Consider the following 18,918-nt stretch of genomic DNA (forward strand, 5'->3'; position numbering starts at 1 on the left):
TAAGATAGACAAATGAAACACATTTCCCCCCCCCCCCCCCCCACCACTTAATTGGCGCTGTTATTGCTGCGAGTTTTTCTCATGAAATAACAAAAGAAAAAGAAATACAAATATTAAGAAATAATTGGAGCTTTTATGTTGATGCCGTAGTTATATTAACTATAGCATGGACTCGTGCCATTACCAAATTAACTTGTAGACAGCTTCTGACAACCGCCAGCATCATCTCTACACACGAGCAGTCACGAGTACGACGGAAAGCAGACGAAAAACAAAACGCAGGTGGTCGAGGTGATTTCCGTGGTGGGATGCGATTTCAGTATTTGGCGTTATTCTGTAATGTAGTCACGTGACGCACGCTTGTTCAAAGAACAAATGCCTAAATGCTCCGCGTACGGATGCCGAAGTGGATACGACCCGACCACTTCCAAAGGCCGACACTTCTTCGGCGTACCGAAGGAACCCGCGCTAGCCGCCAAATGGAGCGCCGCTCTCGCTCGCAAAGGAACGGCGCTAGGCGCGAAGAGCACGATTTGCAACCTGCATTTCTCGGACGACGTCCTGGTCAAGTACTACGAGCACGTCGTCCAAGGCAACCTAGTGCAAATTCCGCGTGGCCGCTGGTGCCTCAAGCCGGGCGCCGTACCCACGCTCGGACTCGCGAGCAGCGTTGAAAAACCCGTCAGACGCAAGAGAAGACGGCAGCGCCTGGCAGCAGTGTGCGAGTCGCAGGACCAAACCGTGGTGCAAGACGAACGCTTCGCCGCGCTCAGGGCGAGTCTGGCAGAGTGCAAGGACGTGTCCGGTTGGAGTGTGCACGGATGTGGCGACGAGCTCGTCGCCTTGTGCAAGATGAGCGTTGTGGACTCCATCGTCGTCGTTGAGAAAGCTGTCGTCGTCCGCGACACCTTGGAGGTGACGGTGAACGCGATTGGACGTGTGGTGCCGACCGAGTACTGCCTTGCGTCGCCTACTGTCCGCGTGAACGATGCGGAAGAGCTCGGCAAACTTGTGAGCCGTTTGGACGCGCTGAACATTTGTTCGGGCTACCCCGGTGGCGAGGACTCGAGTGAGGCCGAGCTTCTGAGGACGTTCGGTGTGTTCAGCGAACAGTGCCACGTGCTATCGATGCAGCCAGTCTGTGCTGCGTGCCAGCTTCTCAGTGATGGCAGCTAGCTGTTTCGAATATTACAAACTGTTATGCTCTGTCTTCAAAACGTACTTCCCATTCCGTACAAACGTTTCACGAAATAATCTCCAGAGGCCGGTAATAGGGCCACATTGCCGCTCAAGCACTCGCAACATAAAATGTCGAGTTTGAGGACACTAGCACGCAACTGCCCTTCACAGGTACGAATGGGTTGTCGAGTATACGTGTCACATACTTTTTGCATGTCTGTGACATTCTACGTTGGCAGCGATGCGTTTGACTCTACTGACACCGCGTTCCTTGAACAAACGGTAGAGGGTCTTCATTCTACACACATGTACAAGCTTCCCAAGCTCTTTACTAACGATGTAACGAGCTACACTACATATATTGCTGGTGTAGTGATGCTGTAATGTAAATGTAATGAAGCACAAGGGTATGCTGTAAGCATCCACATGGTGGACATGCCCGTTTCATTTGCTGCTGAAGTGCTGATTGGTTGGGGGCCTGTCTCCTCACGTGTACCACAGCCCAGCCAGTTGGAACTTCAGCAGCAGACGAAATGGACATGTCCACTAGGTGGAAGAACCTACCCCCCACAGGTGCCTCTGTCTATGACACGGATCCCTTTTATTCCACCCCCTCCCCCACCCATCCCCCTAAAAAAAGAAAGAAAAAGAATAACCAACTCTACTTAGGCCAGTAAGTATTTATTGACATAAGTGGAGTTGGTCATCGGTCAGTGGAGTGGGTGGTTGCATGTTTGTTACATAGCAAAATTTTTCAGAATGTTTATTGTAAAAGCAGTGAACATTGTAAAGGCATGCCATAGTGCATGGAAGAAAACCATATTGAGCAAGCACAGACCTATGCATCCTTTTCCATAGTGGATGCAAAGAAGGATACTGCACCAAACAAATCACCTGCCATGGTGGGCCAGTGGCTATGGCATTCTCGCTGGTCATGGGGGTCCTGCAGTAGTTATGTGGCCGACTTATGGTCACGCTCTGATGGGTACAGAATGCTAAAGAATCAGGTGGCTGAAATTAATTCGAAGCCTCACTTATAATTTCTCATTACCTGTGTTTCTTTGGGACATCAACTGATCAGAGTAGCATGAAAACCAAAATACATCTCCTTGTAGCCCTTAAAGTAGTGCTGACATTAATTTTTTTTTTTTCATTGAATGTAGGTCCAAGCCCTCTAAACCCAGAAGTAATACTAGAAAGTGTCAGAGTGCCACATGGCTGTGAACCATGTGGCATTCTAACTCTAACTGGTATTTCTTCTATTGTTTATATTATTTATAATTAATGTGATCATACCTAGCCTTGTTCTGCGGCACGACATGACCATGTATTGCTTTTTGTTATGATTACATGGTAATGTAGATGACTCCGGATACAGAAGTTTGAGACTAACTTTAGTATCAGATATGATAATGTGACCCAACCTTCATACTTGCTAAGTGTCATCATTTCGCATTGGATAAGCATGTGGTAGGGTTTTTACAAGTTTGAAGATATTTATCTGCACTCTTTAAAGGGCCTCACCAGGTCCCACTGAAAATTCTGGTAATTGACTGGAAGCTGTAAAATGTTGTCTAGGAAACGTGTTACTGAAATAATTTTTGAAATTGGTTCTTTATTGAAGGAGATGGAAGAAATTAACTGTCCTGTTACCACGCCGACAACAAAGACACACTCTCCCTTCTGCCTCAAGTAGCATTCCCAAGCGGTCTTCCTTCTCTGACTTCTTCCATACCGGAGCCCAGGGACGTACTGTGGCATCAGGCCCTGCCTCTTTTCTTGCGGCGTTGCACTTTCTGCATTGAATGTTTAGTCATGGTGAGTGATGAAACACGCACTGCAAAGAGGCATTTATGCATGTGACTTTGGCTGGGAGCGGGCTTCAAAGAGAGGGAAGGAACGCAGCATTTTATTTGAAATTTCAACTGTTCTCACGTTGCACAGTGCCGTAGCACCTTGCAGACATGATCGACAGTGCATCATGTTTATGCTACACATGTTTGTTAAAGATGGCCAAACCTGGCAAGGGCTAAACAGCCCTGAACTCTAAAATTAGTTACATAATGGCTGAAGTATGCTACTATGAACCTACAGCTGTAAGAATGTTTGAAATGGTGCAGTAATAGCAAGGTTACAGGCGTTCGATGAATGAAAGCATGGCTGCAGCTCTTTCTCGCTCTCCTTCACAAGCTTCCCCACTAGTGCTCTCTCCTACTTGCCACGTGCGCTCGCCCACTCTATGCAGCGCAGCGAATGCTGCAAGTTGAGTCTACCTGCCAGAAGAGAGGCTCCTCTGTTGTCTGCCCCTAATCACCTTCTGTGTGAAGCTAACTGAATGAAAGCTTCATGAAAGGTTCAGTGGTGTACACTTGGCGAGCCACCCTCCATTCTCACAACACAAATTTGGCTCTTGTCACATTGGCACTGTCGTTTCTCGACAACCGGCCAATTGACGGGGTTTGCTCCTGGTGATGTTATGACATGCAAAGGAGGCAACGGAAAGGCCAGGAGAGGAGCACAGGATTGTTCTTTGAATTCGTGGCATTGCCGCAGTGCATAGCACTGCCCTCATTCGCCAGAGATGACGGTCACAGCATTCTAAACGTGATGCATGCATTTGTTTTAAATGTGTAAGAAAATGTCGGAGGTTGTTTAGGGGCCCTTTAAGGGATGCATGCTACTGCAAAAGCAGAGGCTGTAGGGTTCTCACTTTTGCCTCACTGTTTGTCAGCTATTTGAAACCTTGAAAATAATTGCCAAGCTTTGAAATAGGTAAGAGAGAATGTGGCAAAAGGTGGGACGTTTCACAAAATGCAAGGATGGATTCATGTTTGGCAAATGCTAATCTGCTTTAAAGCAGGATGTGTTTCAACATATAGAGGCATTTGGACATATCTGTAACAGTAATCTATATCTGTAACTTAAGTGTAGCTTCAATGCAGTAAAAGAGCATGGAAAACCAGGAGTGTGCAAGCCAGTAAAGGCATTCTCTTAAAATGTACTATGGGGATCACACTTGTCTAGAATGGCTGGCTGCAGCACTGTGCAAGCATATGCAACAGCTAGTGGCAACTGCTGGGTTCCAGATATGTTTGTTCTACACTCTAAAAACAGTTGCACCCTTTGGGGTGTACATCTGCCACACAACAATAATTGTCGTCTGTCTTGCTTGCGTTTCCTTTATTGAAAGCGCTGCGCTCGATACCTTTCTGTTGAGAATGCTCTGTCATGCTGATAACGCGCATGCTGTTTCTGACTTGGAAGTACTGGGCTCGTAGCATTGAAGAAAGAAAGGAAAGAAAGATGGATGGTGATTATTGTTGTGTGGCAAATGGACACCCCAAAGGGTGCAACCACTTTTAGAGTGTATCAGGTGCATACACCAAGTGTTTGACATGACCACGTGTGGTTTTATTACGGCATCAGCCTGTGCTTTTCCTAGCGAAAGATGGCAACCAAATTGGCTGACTGACCATTCTAGACAGGTGTGATTCATGCCGTACTTGTCGAGCAGGAATTTTTTCTGGGTGTATTGTGCGTGCATGCCGCTAATTATAAGCGACTTAGCACATTTCAGCCATGCTTTCCGAGTGTTACCATACACGATCATGCACCAGTACCGAGGCTGTAACTCGAAGCAAATCCTGTAACATTTATTAAGTTGGGAATTCCAGGTGGCAAGGATTAATTCGCAACACCCGACTATGCTGTCCCTCAAAGCCCAGTCTGCAGCTTAGGGATGTAAAGCCTCATAATTTAAGCAATCTGGAAACAGAGCGCTTTCTAAAACTGGGGCTATTCCCACTAAGTCTGCTAACTCGTAAATGGCAGCATGTGCTTGGAAGAGCATCATTTCATATGCCCTGCACACTTTGCATATGAAAAGATATGACAACATATGGACAACATAGAGTACACATATGGAAGCGTACACAGAGAGGTACTAGGTGTTCTTTCTTTAGAGTTAATAGAATTGTTCAACTGTATAATCGACTAGTTTGCAAAGTTCATTAGTTATCTTCAATTTACATAGGGGCACATACTTAAATTTCATTTGATGAATGAGGTTTAATGACGTAAAATCATTCTAAGGGCAAAATATTTTCATATAGGAGTTGTAGCCAGTAAGCTTGCAAGGCATTTATGCTTGGATTCTGAAGATATCATCAGTTTTGAATGCGTTCTCAGATTGTGAATAAATGAATTGGTGTTCTAGTTATTTGTCACACATAAAAAGGCATTTTGTTTTAAGAAAGCAAGTTGAACAGTGGTGCATTTTACCTCAAACTTCGACTGGTGCTAGTTTCAAAATCTGGATCTACAGCTGTGATCTGCAAATTAAAAAAAAATAAAGTGAATATAACTAGTGATTTATGGATTCAAATCTAGCAACTGATGGCGCCTGTGCCTTGCCAGCTCATTCGATTCACTTCATAAATTGCAATATGTGTCCCAAGTTAATTAGTTAGAGAGCTGATTAGTAAAATTCTTGTAATTAGTTGACTATGCATTTTGTTTTTCTTTTGCAAGTAATTTCCATCTCTTCAAGCAATCCAGCACAAGGATTGTAATGGTGCTATCTCCCACCAGCGATTCTTTGAAGTTGTACCTCCAAAAAAGAAATACCTGGTGCATTTGTGTGCATAGATATATGTGGGTGCGCACGTGTCAGGAACCTTTAGCAGCTTCGACAAAGATGGTTGCATTTTTCCAAAGGAACAGGACCCGCCTGACATAGGAAGGGAGCAAAGTGAAGTGTTAGAGTATATCAGTGTGTTCTGAAATTGGGCGGTGACGGTAAGCAAGGTGTTGATTGCAAGTTAAAAGCTCCAACATCAGATTGCCATATTATGCAACAGTTCATTTTCATATCTTTTTTTTTCACCTTTTGTCAGCGGCTCAAAAACCACCGTGCTGCCTTTAACATTGGTATCGGGCACTTGGCTGGACAGATGATAAGGATGAGCGAAAACAATTTTTACAAAGTAATGGCCACAACACAATTAAGGGTGCATGCGAAATATACCAGCAAGCATGATTTAGAATGGTGCAGGGGATGAAACGCTCATGCTAAAACTATAAAGCTGAAAATGATTTATGCTTACCTCTACTTCCAAATGCTGGACAAAGTCCCTTTCTGTTGCAAAAACCTAATTTGCCAGAGGATTTCTTGCAAGGTGATACCTGCCTATGGGTACAAGTAAAATATTGCAGTGTTTGCAGCTAAACAACTAAAATGGCGGAGTAATTTCTGTCTTCCTCGGCAGAATGTGCTTCTTTTGCCAGGCTATCAGGCATCAGACATCATAATAAGTGTTTGGTAAGCTCCCAACAGTTCACAACTCATTTTAACCTATCGCTTACAGTCATTACCCATCAGGCCAATGGCCACTACAGAAAGCATGTTAAACTGTTGAGGGCATGGTTGGCTGGGATAGCCAATACAGACATGAGAAGATGGAAACAGAACAAATGGGTTCAAGGCTCCTATCTGATAACTATTGCTGGTTTTTCGGTAACTTATGTGTTTGCTTTTGACTTAATTGGTAGTTGACATCCATTTGAGTCATGATGACTTTATGTTTGCACGTTGTGCTGTCGGAGCCCCTGCGGGACAACTGTTTCCTTCACTAGTTCTTTCATTTATCATAAATACACAAAGCTATGGATTAAGCTTTCATGAGAAATGTAACACTACATTTTTTTAATAGCTACCCCTTCTGCTTGTTGGTTCCAATGGTCCTGTCTGAACAAATGTTCTGCAATATTTAGGCATCAAGCTCTCAGCTAGTGTACACAGCGTACAGGGCTCATAAATCTTTGTTTTATTTCTGGTGGCAATACACTCCATTACAAAGTGTTTTCCAAGATCTAGGTGTAAATGTATTTTGTGAAATCACAACAAAACGTGTTCATCAGCTGCAGGACAGACTTCTCCCAGAGATCAGAGGGTAGAACTGTGACATATAAATCAGACAATCTTATGCCTACAAATTTTCTGGTCTCATTACATTACTGCTCATTATTACTGGTCCTCTGTTGTCTTTGACTATTTACCTCAGGTTTTGTTAGAGAGATGGAAACATGTGAAGGGCAGGCAAAGTGTTGCAATGAAAGTTGTTGGTATCTAAAAGGGATGTTTTCTGCAAGTTGCCCTATCATTTGCACAGCCTGGCATACATGCCAGTACAATGTTTTGCCATGTCATATTGCATTATTTCTCAGGACTTGCCTTGCTTTAGGAAAGGTTACTGTTTCACACCTAATGTGAAGTAGTGATGCTGGAACGTCAGTCTTGAATTGTTTAGTGCTGTACAGGCTGACCTTACGGTGAAAGGAGGCTGCGTAAGCCAACATACACAAACATATAATAATACCCACAATTTCTCCAAGGCGTGGATCGGGTGCGACTTTCAAAGAGTGGAGCTTGGCCTCAGACAAACACAAAAGGTTTATGTAAAAATATATTTCTCTTGCATAGTATACAGAGTTTCACATCTTATGCACCACAGGAGAAAATGGAGGGGGTGTTCTGTGAGAGATGGCCACCGGAAGTTGTTCTCAGAAAGAGAGACGGGAAATGCAACAGCTTGCGAAACCATTTCAGGAGCATATGGAATAGACGTCACTATGTGCCTCACATGCAAGTGCATCATATCAATCTCTACACCAGCCATTTATGATCGGCACTTCTACTTGAGCAGACATTGAATGGGACACCAGTAATAATTGGCACAACTGCATTGTTGCTTGCGAGCCTGGTTTCCACAAATAATGTATTTTTTAAACAAGCATGACTGTCATTGTTGTAGTCTTTTGCCGCTACAAGGTCACAGGGATTGATTTTTCCGAATTCGCACGGAAAGCTTTGTTTATAGAAGCATCTAAACTTCATTTTCACCGTGAAAAAAAAGGGGGGGGGGGAGAACAGATTGGTTCACCTATTACTATGATGTGCTAGTTCTCTGCCTCCAGCTTCAGACAGGGACTCGAGTTAGCTCAATTTGTCGGCACTGATTTTGCTTTCTTAGAAAGATGTACAGTTCGCAGACTGTGTAATGTTATGCAACAGCCTTCTCTAGTCGCCAGGCTTTTGCAACCATCGCGTGCGTAGTCCATTCGCTCCTGCATGTTATCGCAGCAGACGATCAGGTGGCAGGATCAACACCCCACAACTTCACAGGCGGCCTAGTCACTTGCCAAGCTTCTTCTTCAGGTTATCAGCAAGCTTGTCAAGGAACTCGAATGTGTTGAGATAGTCGCTGCGCTGGACGCTGCAAGCAGAATGAAAGTTTTGATCAGACTGTTGGTGCTTCAATGTGCACAAACGGCACAATTGTTGATGAAGCCATAGAAAGTATGTTGTGACTGAAAAAAAGTGAAAAGTGCCTTCTGCTGCCATCGACCACATTAAATATAAATGCAAAAATTAAACACCGTAGAACATAGATACGGAAGTTGGAAATGCCTAAAAACAAGATATGATGGTTAAACAAAGAAGTAGTGCCTTATTTGTTTTAAGTTAGTGTAGCAGTACACATTCGATGCACTGTGCCTACAGAGGACATCCTGGTGAAGCTTCAAGATAACCTTTAGTAACTTTGTTTTTCACACACAGTTGAGCCTGGATGTAATAAACTGCATTAAGAACAAAATTTAGTTGTTTATATCCGACAGTTGCTATAAAGGTGCACACATGAATAATTTGTGCAGGTGATTGCAAGTAGCCAAACATGTTTTGACCTGACTTTGTTTTGTACCACAAACACTTTGCATGAGATGAGCTGCGTTTGCTGCTTGTATACGGTATGAGCATCCTAAATATACCAGGGGCATCCACAAATAAAATTCCCATTCATCTTTAAATGGGGCACGAACAAGAAGATATGTTTACACTGATGCACAAGCTGTTTTCCCAGGGACAGGGAGATACTCATGGTCAGTATAAGTGGGCACACGTTCAAGGAAGTGTCCACTTATACTGCCGGCCTATGCCTGGAGCTGACAGTGAGTGAACAAGGGAAGTCTCAGTTCAGAAACTAAATGTCAGAACACTGGCCTTGGAATGAGGCTTGCATTGCTTGCGTGCAGACTATTGCAGTTTTCAGACTACTACATCGCTCGCTCACCCAGACATGCCCTTGATGCAAATGGCCAGATCCTTGGTCATGTAGCCGGCCTCAATGGTTTCAATGCAGACAGCCTCTAGCGAGCTGCAGAAGACAGCCAGCTCGTTGTTGTGGTCCAGCTTGGCTCGGTGGGCTAGCCCACGGGTCCAGGCAAAGATGGACGCTGTGCACGCAAGTTGGGTGCATGATGAGAAACCAGGGCTACAAAGCAATCTTGTTCATTTGCAAATAATAGTACACAGCGGCCCATCTGTGAGGACAAGCAAGGAAACCTTACAAACAACAAACAAATGACAACACTGAAGAAGTAAACCTTAGACTGTCATGAGGAGGGCTACCTGCTTTCAAGAAAAAAAATTATGTACATGTAATAGAAGCAAACATCACAAGATTCACATGAGGACAGATCTACAAAGTGTGTGCTACAGGCAAGCCACTGAAATTGTAGTGCATGATATAAACCACATAAGCAAATACTATAAACATAGTGCGGAAGGTGATATCCCCATGTGTGGCTTGGTTTTTCCATCGGTTGGACTCAAGGTGCCAGAGTTGCTTCTCTTCTCTATGTGAGGTGGGATGATGTGCAACGTAAATGCAAAAATGCCATTCATCACTTTGTTCTGTCATTGCATTTTCATTTTTGTGATGCCTTTAATAGGAAGCTAAGTAGAAAAATAATCTTAGCTGCACAAGTAAATTGTCTTTCTTCAACACCAAAACAGCTGCTCTTACTGTGAGAAGGTGCTTAGTAAGCCAGGAAAAATGGCGAAAATCCCCATTAGCAATGGTAAAGGGAATGGTACTGCTATATTTATCGCTTGCCTTTTTCTAAAGCCTTCACAAACAATTAATATGACATGCTGATAGCAGTACGCTGCGGATCATCTGAGAAATCTTAATATTTGTCTTTAAAGGCAGACTAAAGGAAAATATTAAGTCGAGCTACATTGAAAGGTTAGGCTTCTGCAATAACGAGCTCATCATGGGCTGCTGTGCTAGAGGAAACTGTGTGACGTGTTCGATTCCGCCCAACACCGGATAAATTTTTAAGGGTTTTTTTAAAATTGAAGAGTGACCTAAAGAGGCTAGACAAACTCAAAGGGCCTGAAGTAGGCCAAGAATGTTATTTGCATTAAACAAACTTTGAAATCTGTGATGTCACACTGACGTACTGGTAATAGACTTTCATAGTGAAAAAAAAAAAGCATGACTTTCATTTTCTCATCTAATAATCAACCAATTACCATGAAATTCACGAAAGCAGAGTCATGAAAGAATACTTTGTCGGTCTAAACTGATGTGACAGTCTGTGACTTTGACCCACAAGTTCAGTCACTTGCAACTTTACCCTCGTAATGTTCAACAAAATGCAACCACTTCAGGCGACATACCGATGGGGTTGGTGGAGGTCTCCTGGCCCTTCTGGTACATCCTGTAGTGGCGGGTCACCGTGCCATGGGCAGCTTCTGCCTCCAGGGTCTCACCATCAGGGCACACCAGGACACTCGTCATCATGCCTAGGGAGCCATAACCTGTGCACAGCACCACGTATGCACACGGTTGGTGAGCGCACTTTTCTTCATTTCAGTTCGGTTACCCCGCAACTTCACCATAAGCAGGACGCAAGTGATATCTGGTCTCAAAAAGTTTGTGTGCAAGTTGTGTGCAGTGTATCGAACATGTATGAGGGACACTCACTTTGAAGCCACCCCTATGGTCCTATTAGCCCTTTAACAGGTTAGTGCAAGCTAGCCTCACTCTAGGTCTTTGCTTCTTTTGTGACTAATGATCAATGCACCTTGTGTTGTAGTGTTGTTTTCAAGGTAATGCAGTGAACTGATAAGAATTTCAATGAAATCATATACTGAGAGATTGCCGAGAATTTTGCATAAAGCATTTTCTCTCTATGAACTCCAGAAGTGGCAAAGAGTGAAGATGAAGAAGGCTACAAGTGCACTCAGCAGCACAACGCTTTCGCACCCCTTACAAGAAGTTCAAACCACCTAAATTCTAACTAGCACAACTAAAATACTGGGTCATGTGGACATTCTTTCAAACCTGAGGTGCTTGCTGGCTAAAGGATTAACAACGCACCTTGTGCCACGGCATCCGACTGCACGTCACCGTCGTAGTTCTTGCAGGCCCATACGAAGCCTCCCTCAGACTTCATGGCCTGGGCAACCATGTCGTCGATGAGCCGGTGTTCGTACCAGATGCCACTCTTCTCGAAGTCGGACTTGTACTCCCTGTCAGTTGGAAAGCAAAGAGATCATTATACCACTTGCCAGCAATGGCTCCGTGCAGTTTTACGGTTAAATGAGCGTGCATTGAGTTCTGCAGACTGTACTCTGTATAAGCGCTCGGTCAAAATGAAGAATCTGTGCACACAGCAAAATGGCAACGATTATGTACCTCTAGCAGGTAAGCTTGTAGAGAAGGCCATACCTTCATACAAACATGTATATGCACAATGAACATAGTATTCATATTAGTGTCTAAAGCTGAGCTTGTTCATTAGGTTCAAAGTTTACAACAGCACACATAAAACAGAACAGGGTGAAAAGCAAGATGAAGTGCAGACTATGTTTCTTATGCGACCTGCAATGTAGATATGTTATATAAACAACTTAAAGAAATAGAATCAACACGAGAACACCAAGAAAGAAATATACAAACTAACCCGTGCCTACAATATGGGAGCATCACAAGTGCTCTTCTACAAATGTAAGAACTGTGGATAACTACTTCTTGGGCGAGTTGGTGTTCACTTAACATGATGCTTTTTAGTGCAAGAAAACAGTGCAAGGGAAAACAGTGAGAAGGATAGTGAGAGTAAAGAGAAGGAGAAAGAAGGATACGACTGCACAATTGTCTGCACATTGCAGGTCTTGTCCCTACTGTTAACCACTGTTATTTATTGTCAGGATCCTAGGGAGAAGCAAGAACAAAGCCACACATGAACTGTTAAAGGCCTGCCATATCCAAACCACTTGTCTAGACTGTGTGAGTCAAACTTCTGTTACACTTTATGATTCAGCATTGAGATTGCTAAGCATTTAAAAAATGATAACAATGCCTTCGGCTGACTGACGTCCTTTGCGTGTTTTATGCGTTTGCGCATTTGTATATTTGTGTATATATAGGATGCCCTGTTTTTTGGAATAAACAGTATAAGAGTAGCACTCATCTTTCCTTTCCTTTTGCCTCCCACTGTTTTTTTTTCTCGAGTTTTTTCAGTAAAAAGCATCGTGTTATGTATGAATTATAACTGTAAAAACTGAATCCTTTAAGTGTAGGAAGCAAATAGGAAGCACAGCTTAGCGAACATGTCGCATATCTGAGCGCATCTATGTTTTTGGTCTGCTATTTTAAATTCTCACTATGCAAGCAGAAAGAGGAGGACATACTTTTCGTATATCTCCTGGAAGATGTCCTTGAACCGGCCATCATACTTCTTGAGAATCGTGTTCTTGGTACTGCAAGCAAGAAAGAGTGAAAAGAAAGGATACAAAGTTAATATCGGCAACTTGAAAGATTCAAACAAAACTCAAGCCATAATCTAAGGTTGAAAAAGGAGTTTCCCATACCTGAGGTATAGTGGGAGCTTTCGCTGCAGTGCAAACTTGAAAGAACTGTGGGCAAAGTCCTTAATTGACTGTGCGGTGGGAAAGAGAGGAAGCAGGATAGAAGATAGAGAGAGGAAAAAAGAAAGAAAAGGAGGTCAGACCATACATAACCCCTATATAAAGATTTATTCTCTATAGTAAGCGGTGAGGGGGGGGGACACATTCCCTGTACTTGTCTCGCTTCTCAACTTATCTTTATCTGCCCTCCTGTAGCACGCTTTTACGGAAGCCATAAAATACTGCAACACCCTTGAACTGAAAGAAGGCCAAGGCTTTTGCCAGGACACTAGAGGCATAGTAGAACAGCGTTTTCAGTGAAAGTAGTATTAGAAGATGAAGCTCCAAATGTAATCTATGTTCCTTTGTAGCTGAAACTAAAAGCTAAGATGTTAGGTTTTGTAGAAGATATTTCTGTATATCTCACTTTGTGTACTGCAGTATGATGGCACTGTCTACCTACTTTGTTAAGCTTGGCTAAAGATGCCTTTCTTAAAATTATTATTCACCTAGGTTGCCACGTTGCATAATGTCGGAATGAAATTACACGTAAGCATGGAGGCCCATGTAATGCAGATACTGGAACAGCTACTTATGAAATGTATTGCAGCACATCTGCATGAAATGGGCCTCCATGCTTGCGTGTAATGTTGTTTTTGGGGTCTTGCTGCTTAGTTCAACATCGAAGGACTCTGGTTTAACTAAGCTGCAGCACAAAATCAAATCTCACGTATGGAATGGATGCTATAAAATGGGAACGGTCTCCTTTTCATCACGATTTTTGGTTAGCCATGTCAATTGTGAGTCAGCCATATCCAGTCTCACATATTTATTTATGCAGTACTGGTGCCGCGGATTTTTCAGCAATATCTTTAAGGAATGAAAAGTGGTGCGGGTAGCATGCGAGTATATATGGTAATCACTGGCGCCCACCTTATCGGTGTTGAACATGGCCATGGCCACGCCTCCCGTGCCCTGAAACTCGTGCACCTTGAATGCCAGCGGCGGCTCGCCTGCAGCGTTGGGCGTGAACTTGATCTCGAGGGTGCCAGGTCCCGGAACGACAAAGTCAGTGGCCCTGTACTGGTCCCCGTAGGCGTGGCGGCCGATCACGATGGGCTTTGTCCAGCCAGTGACGAGGCGAGGCACATTGGTGCAGATGATGGCCTCGCGAAAGACGGTGCCGCCCAGGATGTTACGGATGGTCCCATTGGGCGAGCGCCACATCTGCTTGAGCTTGAACTCGGTGACGCGCTTCTCGTCGGGCGTGATGGTGGCACATTTTATGCCAACCTTGTACTTTTGGATGGCGTGCGCACAATCGACGGTGACTGCGTGCACAGAGAGCAGAGAAGACGTGGCGACTTGAAATAAGTAGCTTGAACTGGACATTTGTTTCTAATGGTTACGTTAAAGTAAATGTCTCAAACACATAGACTGTGGGCTGCCGGTTTATAAGGTAAAATGGTAACCTATATTGCACACTTGACGAGTAGTACACGTGGGGGGCATATAAATAATTTACGTAGTTTTAATATGCAGAGAATAATTCTTGAATTTCTACTCAGTCAACATGCATCCCTACTGGCCAAATATATTGTAAAATCCATAAACCGCTCCTATATTTTTTCTTCATGTTTCAGAAAAAAAGAAAAATGTAGAATAGAGATCGCTGTGTGAACAAAAAAAAGAAAGAGAGACAATTTACACTCAATTCAGTGGTGCTCATTTGCTCAGCATAACTTCTGTGCATCTATGGGCTGTGACATCTGTGAAGCAACACAAGAAATGGCGTATTGTTTATCCATAACTTGTGAAAACAATTGCACGATCTGCTTCTAAAACTACTTTGCAAGCAGCAGTAATGCTCAGAGTTGAAAAATTTGAAATATGCATGTCTGGCTTTTCACTAGTTTGTTGAATATAAGCAGACTGCAAAAGCTACCCAGTGCTGCTCATGATGGCTGCGAATAATATGTTGTTGGTTCCTTTCATACATATACAATGTGCTGCACTTTTTATTTAATTTTGGCTCGAGACCTATGAAGCGCTTGGTATATGCGATTGCAGGTCATTGTGCATTTGACATATCTTCAAGGTCACCTGCCTCCTTCTATGCACTAATGAAGATGTTACTCTTTCAAAGGACTGGTAAACGGAAGGTTTCAAAATGACAGACCATTTGGTCATGTGAATGTCATTGCTAACCATTTTTACTCTACATGCCCTTCTGTAGCCATGAAGGGCAACCACAGTTGCCTGAACAGTTTTCAATTAGTGCATCCACCTACTTACCCTGGTCATCCGTACGATCCCGGTTTTCAATACCAAGGTCATAGGTGTGCAGTTCCACATTCAAGAAAGGAAGGATCAGCTTGTCCTTGATCAGGTCCCAGATGACTCTGTGTTATGTTGGCATGACGAAATAGTGCATTTACTATGATGCTAACCATATGAGTAGTACAGTAGTACCACAGAAAGACCAGCAGTATAATTATTAACTCTAAGCTACACAGCTACTCAACAAGAATGTTCTGCGAGTGATGTCTTGTTCATGAGCCTGACGTATGCATTCCATGTCCAGTGAAGTATGGAACAATTTGTGTGCAATAAATTTCTCAAAGCAGAAAGGCACAATATGCCAGTGAACAGGAAGTGTCGTGCTGTGCAAATTGCTTGAGGGACCTACGATTCACGTAGTGGAAGATCAGTGAAAGTCATATGAATAAACAATAACCTCAATAGAATTTGTTTATAGTGTGCATTCACATTATTTGTAATGCCCGACCAAGTGACAATGAGTCTTATGCTTGTGGTCAAGTATGAATTACATGGTATCAGCTTTCTCTATCTGCAGTTTCTTGAATAAATGACAGTGGATATACAAGAAGATATTAATAACTTCAAGGCAGTACATACGGTTCCAGTTACACTTGTGGCTTTCAATGCTCAATAACGATTCTGTCCATTAATGTGGTTAGTCGTACTTGATTGGAGGTGCAGGTAAATATGATGCTGATAATAAAAATTCTCATAACAGAAAGGTCAAATGCAGTACTGACAAGTACAATTACAGCCAACTGCAGCTGAATGGGCTTAGTTGAACCAAAATATCTGACATCTGAAAGATATCTCTAACGTTGCAATTGGTTGTGATGACAACCTTTTAGTGTTACATACACAGTACTGAAAGCGTGCTATTAATGCACTCTCAATTAACACTTTTATGCATGTCAGTGTAATAGAGATGTCTTGCTTCAACAGTCATAGTTTCTCATCTAAAGCCAGAGTGTAGAGACCAACTGTGCAATTTTCTAACGTCGTGCATCATTGTCAAAGCTAGTACTTGACCTTACTGTCTACAATGCTGCTGAAACTCTATGTACATTTTAGCACAGTTTTACGAGAAATCTGTTGCCTACTAAAGTGCACCAAGGAAACAACCATTACACCAGTTCGAGGTCACGCCGTTTCCCAAGAATGAATTTATACAAACTGCAGGCACTGCTGCTACAGGTGATGTGATTACTACAGTTAAAGTCATGTGATGAAGTGTCATCAGAATTTTTAAACCTTAAAACTTCTTCCAGTGAACAGCTGCACATTACACAGCGTTAACTTATAGATCATATCTAGGGTAATTAATTTCGAGAAGTAAAGAAAGGAATTTTTGCATACGTATCGTAAACAGCATGTGGCTTGTTCTGAAGCCATTAGACATCTCTAAAAATGCCAGAGCAACTACTAAAGCCCGCACATGTCGAGCTGGCGCGAGTGAAACTTGACGCCTGTTTTTTAGAAGAGGCGCCATCGGGACCAATAACGTAATATATATGTATATATATGTAGAATGGTGAAAAAATGGTGAGGCGCGTGCCCTTGCACCGTCCACTCTAGAATTTCAGGCCAACTTTTGCTTTGGAGGTCAGGCGCAGGCGTTTAAAAACATCCGGCGCGGTGCTCTCTCTCTTTTTTTTTTTTTTCTCACGCGCCATCAATCACAAGATCGCGGCAACCCGACCCTCATAGATCAGTTTGCCACGTAAGACGAATCTCACCTCGTCATCTCATCGCCCAGGATGTCCACCACAGGTCCACCTGAAGAATAAAGCAAAATAACGTGACGCTCATGGTCATGCGAGCGTCGCGGTTCACCGGACCGAAACTAAAGTAAACGTATTTCTCTACGTACACTGAATTTTCGCCATGACTGTGTCCCAGCTGCTTTCCCTCGACGACTGGGCGTGTTCGGTTGTTCAGGAAGCTTTAGCAGTGGAGCAGGTTTTTCCTCCTGGCTCACAACCGGCTCCTGCGATCAGCCGCCTAATGGGGGGAGTGGAACAAAACTTCGAGCGCCGCTTCAAAACACCCGAATCAGCAGCGGGTGTTTGTAAAGATAGGGGACGCCCGGGGGAAATTCTGCCGAATGTAATCTCTGGACGCGCTCCCGAGGGCTGATAAGAGGCCGGGCGGATCTCAGTTGTGACAAGGGGGACGGCACAGTTGTGAGCACAGATGACAGACAGGAAAGACCTTGGTCTCCCGTGCTACGAAACAGATTACCGGCGTCTGGCGAGTCGGGCCGGTCAACGCCTGATTTGGCAGACGACAAAAGAAGCGTAGTGAAACCACTCCTTGTGTTACCGGCAAGCTTCTTACGCTGATGATGATAGTGAAAATTGATTGCTATGGCGCAGCGGTTGTTGCAAATGTTTAAATCCAAGAGTGGAGGCTGGAACTAGAGTTTAGCTACTACACTTTTGCAGGACTGCTCACATTGTTTGAGTCAACAGTGATTTTTGCAACTTTTGCGGCTTTTTGAAATTGATTATGGGGGTATGCTAACTAGGTGAAAACCGAGCGTGCTTTTTAGCCGTTCTGCTGTCAAAGTACGCGCGAAGATCTCCGAAACCTGATACGTTTATTTCCTTATTTTTTGACGGTTGGCTTCTTTCTTTCTTTAGTTCCCCTGCTGTTGTGTCGTGTTCCAGTGTTTGAACGAACCACGAGCACCATGAATGCTATCACGCTTAAATATCTGATCTCTCTCGAAGATCTGTCAAAAAGCCTGTAATTTTAAACGCCAATGTATCGCACGATAAACAATTAGCATAATGCTTATCGTACTTCCACTTTTGCTTGAACATAAGCACATTTCTAGTCATTTCTCTCTCTCTCTCTCTTTCTGTTTTCGCTTTTACTTCACCCCATTAGATACTCAGTACAGTGACCCAAACAGAACAATTAATCTAGAGCAATTAATCTAATTAATCGCTCTAGATGTCAGCTGCACGTTGGAAAAAGAAAAAGAGATTTCGCTTTGACCGAGATTCGAATCTGGCACCTCCACACGGGAGACGAGCATTCTACAGGCTCTGCGGTGAAGCTAAGCCCACAGCTCGCAGCGCCGCAAAATTAGTACGGTCAGCTGTGACATGGCCTCCGATATCGCCGGCGTCGCGCTTTGCTCCGAGCCGGGGTCCTTGGAGGCCATTACCTGCTTGAGTGCCGATGCTGCTAATACTACACGTGAGGCGACTAACCAGCAAGCCGTGGATTCAGTCCTTCGTCAAGGCAGTTTTATTTATGGCATTTTAAGAATTACTGTTCTCATTTTCCCAGAGGCGACTTTGTGTGGAAGCCGAACAATGTGCATTTAAGGGAGGCACACAATATAAATCAATAATTGTGATCAAAGTGCGGAATTTATTACGCACGGTCCATTCCTTCGTAGAAAAATGATCTTCTCGTAATGTTCTAATTTGTAACACCCAGTAATTGCGGCTGCCTAAGGTTTGCGGCATTGTGTGGAGGAGGGGGTAGTAGGGGGGAGCGCTTCACCCTTCGAGTACAAGTTTGGGGATGGGGGAAGCAAGAACATACCCCCCCCCCCCATACGCCCGTAATTGACGCTTATTACCTGGACAAAGCTGAGGTACGAATGCTGAAATGCGAGAAGGGGCTACTTGCTTTTAGTGTGTGTT

At 43.7% G+C, this 18,918-nt stretch overlaps 2 protein-coding genes across 2 annotated transcripts; one reads left to right on the forward strand and one right to left on the reverse strand.

Annotated features, from left to right (window-relative positions):
• The first annotated feature begins 82 nt into the window (after positions 1-82).
• Positions 83-8,024, forward strand: LOC129386880 (uncharacterized). The gene is made up of 2 exons (XM_055075226.2): positions 83-1,350; positions 2,804-8,024. The coding sequence occupies exon 1, from the start codon at positions 376-378 to the stop codon at positions 1,174-1,176; it is 801 nt and encodes a 266-aa protein (XP_054931201.1). The 5' UTR covers positions 83-375; the 3' UTR covers positions 1,177-1,350; positions 2,804-8,024.
• On the reverse strand, positions 7,626-17,530 carry LOC126539159 (isocitrate dehydrogenase [NADP] cytoplasmic-like). Its single transcript, XM_050185906.3, has 10 exons — positions 17,127-17,530; positions 16,993-17,032; positions 15,230-15,336; positions 13,868-14,265; positions 12,899-12,966; positions 12,719-12,787; positions 11,406-11,557; positions 10,703-10,843; positions 9,309-9,471; positions 7,626-8,453 (listed from the first exon to the last, which is right to left on the reverse strand). The coding sequence occupies exons 1-10, from the start codon at positions 17,140-17,142 to the stop codon at positions 8,372-8,374; spliced, it is 1,236 nt and encodes a 411-aa protein (XP_050041863.1). The 5' UTR covers positions 17,143-17,530; the 3' UTR covers positions 7,626-8,371.
• Positions 17,531-18,918: the final 1,388 nt, after the last annotated feature.

The sequence above is a fragment of the Dermacentor andersoni genome, chromosome 11 (genome assembly GCF_023375885.2).
Source record: "Dermacentor andersoni chromosome 11, qqDerAnde1_hic_scaffold, whole genome shotgun sequence".
NCBI classification, from domain to species: Eukaryota; Metazoa; Arthropoda; class Arachnida; order Ixodida; family Ixodidae; genus Dermacentor; species Dermacentor andersoni.

Coding starts and splice junctions, on each gene's coding strand:
- LOC129386880 (XM_055075226.2), top strand. CDS start 376: ATGCCTAAATGCTCCGCGTACGGATGCCGAAGTGGATACGACCCGACC.
- LOC126539159 (XM_050185906.3), bottom strand. Junction 12,788..12,898: donor AAGCTCCCACTATACCTCAG/GTATGGGAAACT, acceptor TCTTGCTTGCAG/TACCAAGAACACGATTCTCA. Junction 11,558..12,718: donor TTCCAGGAGATATACGAAAA/GTATGTCCTCCT, acceptor TCCAACTGACAG/GGAGTACAAGTCCGACTTCG.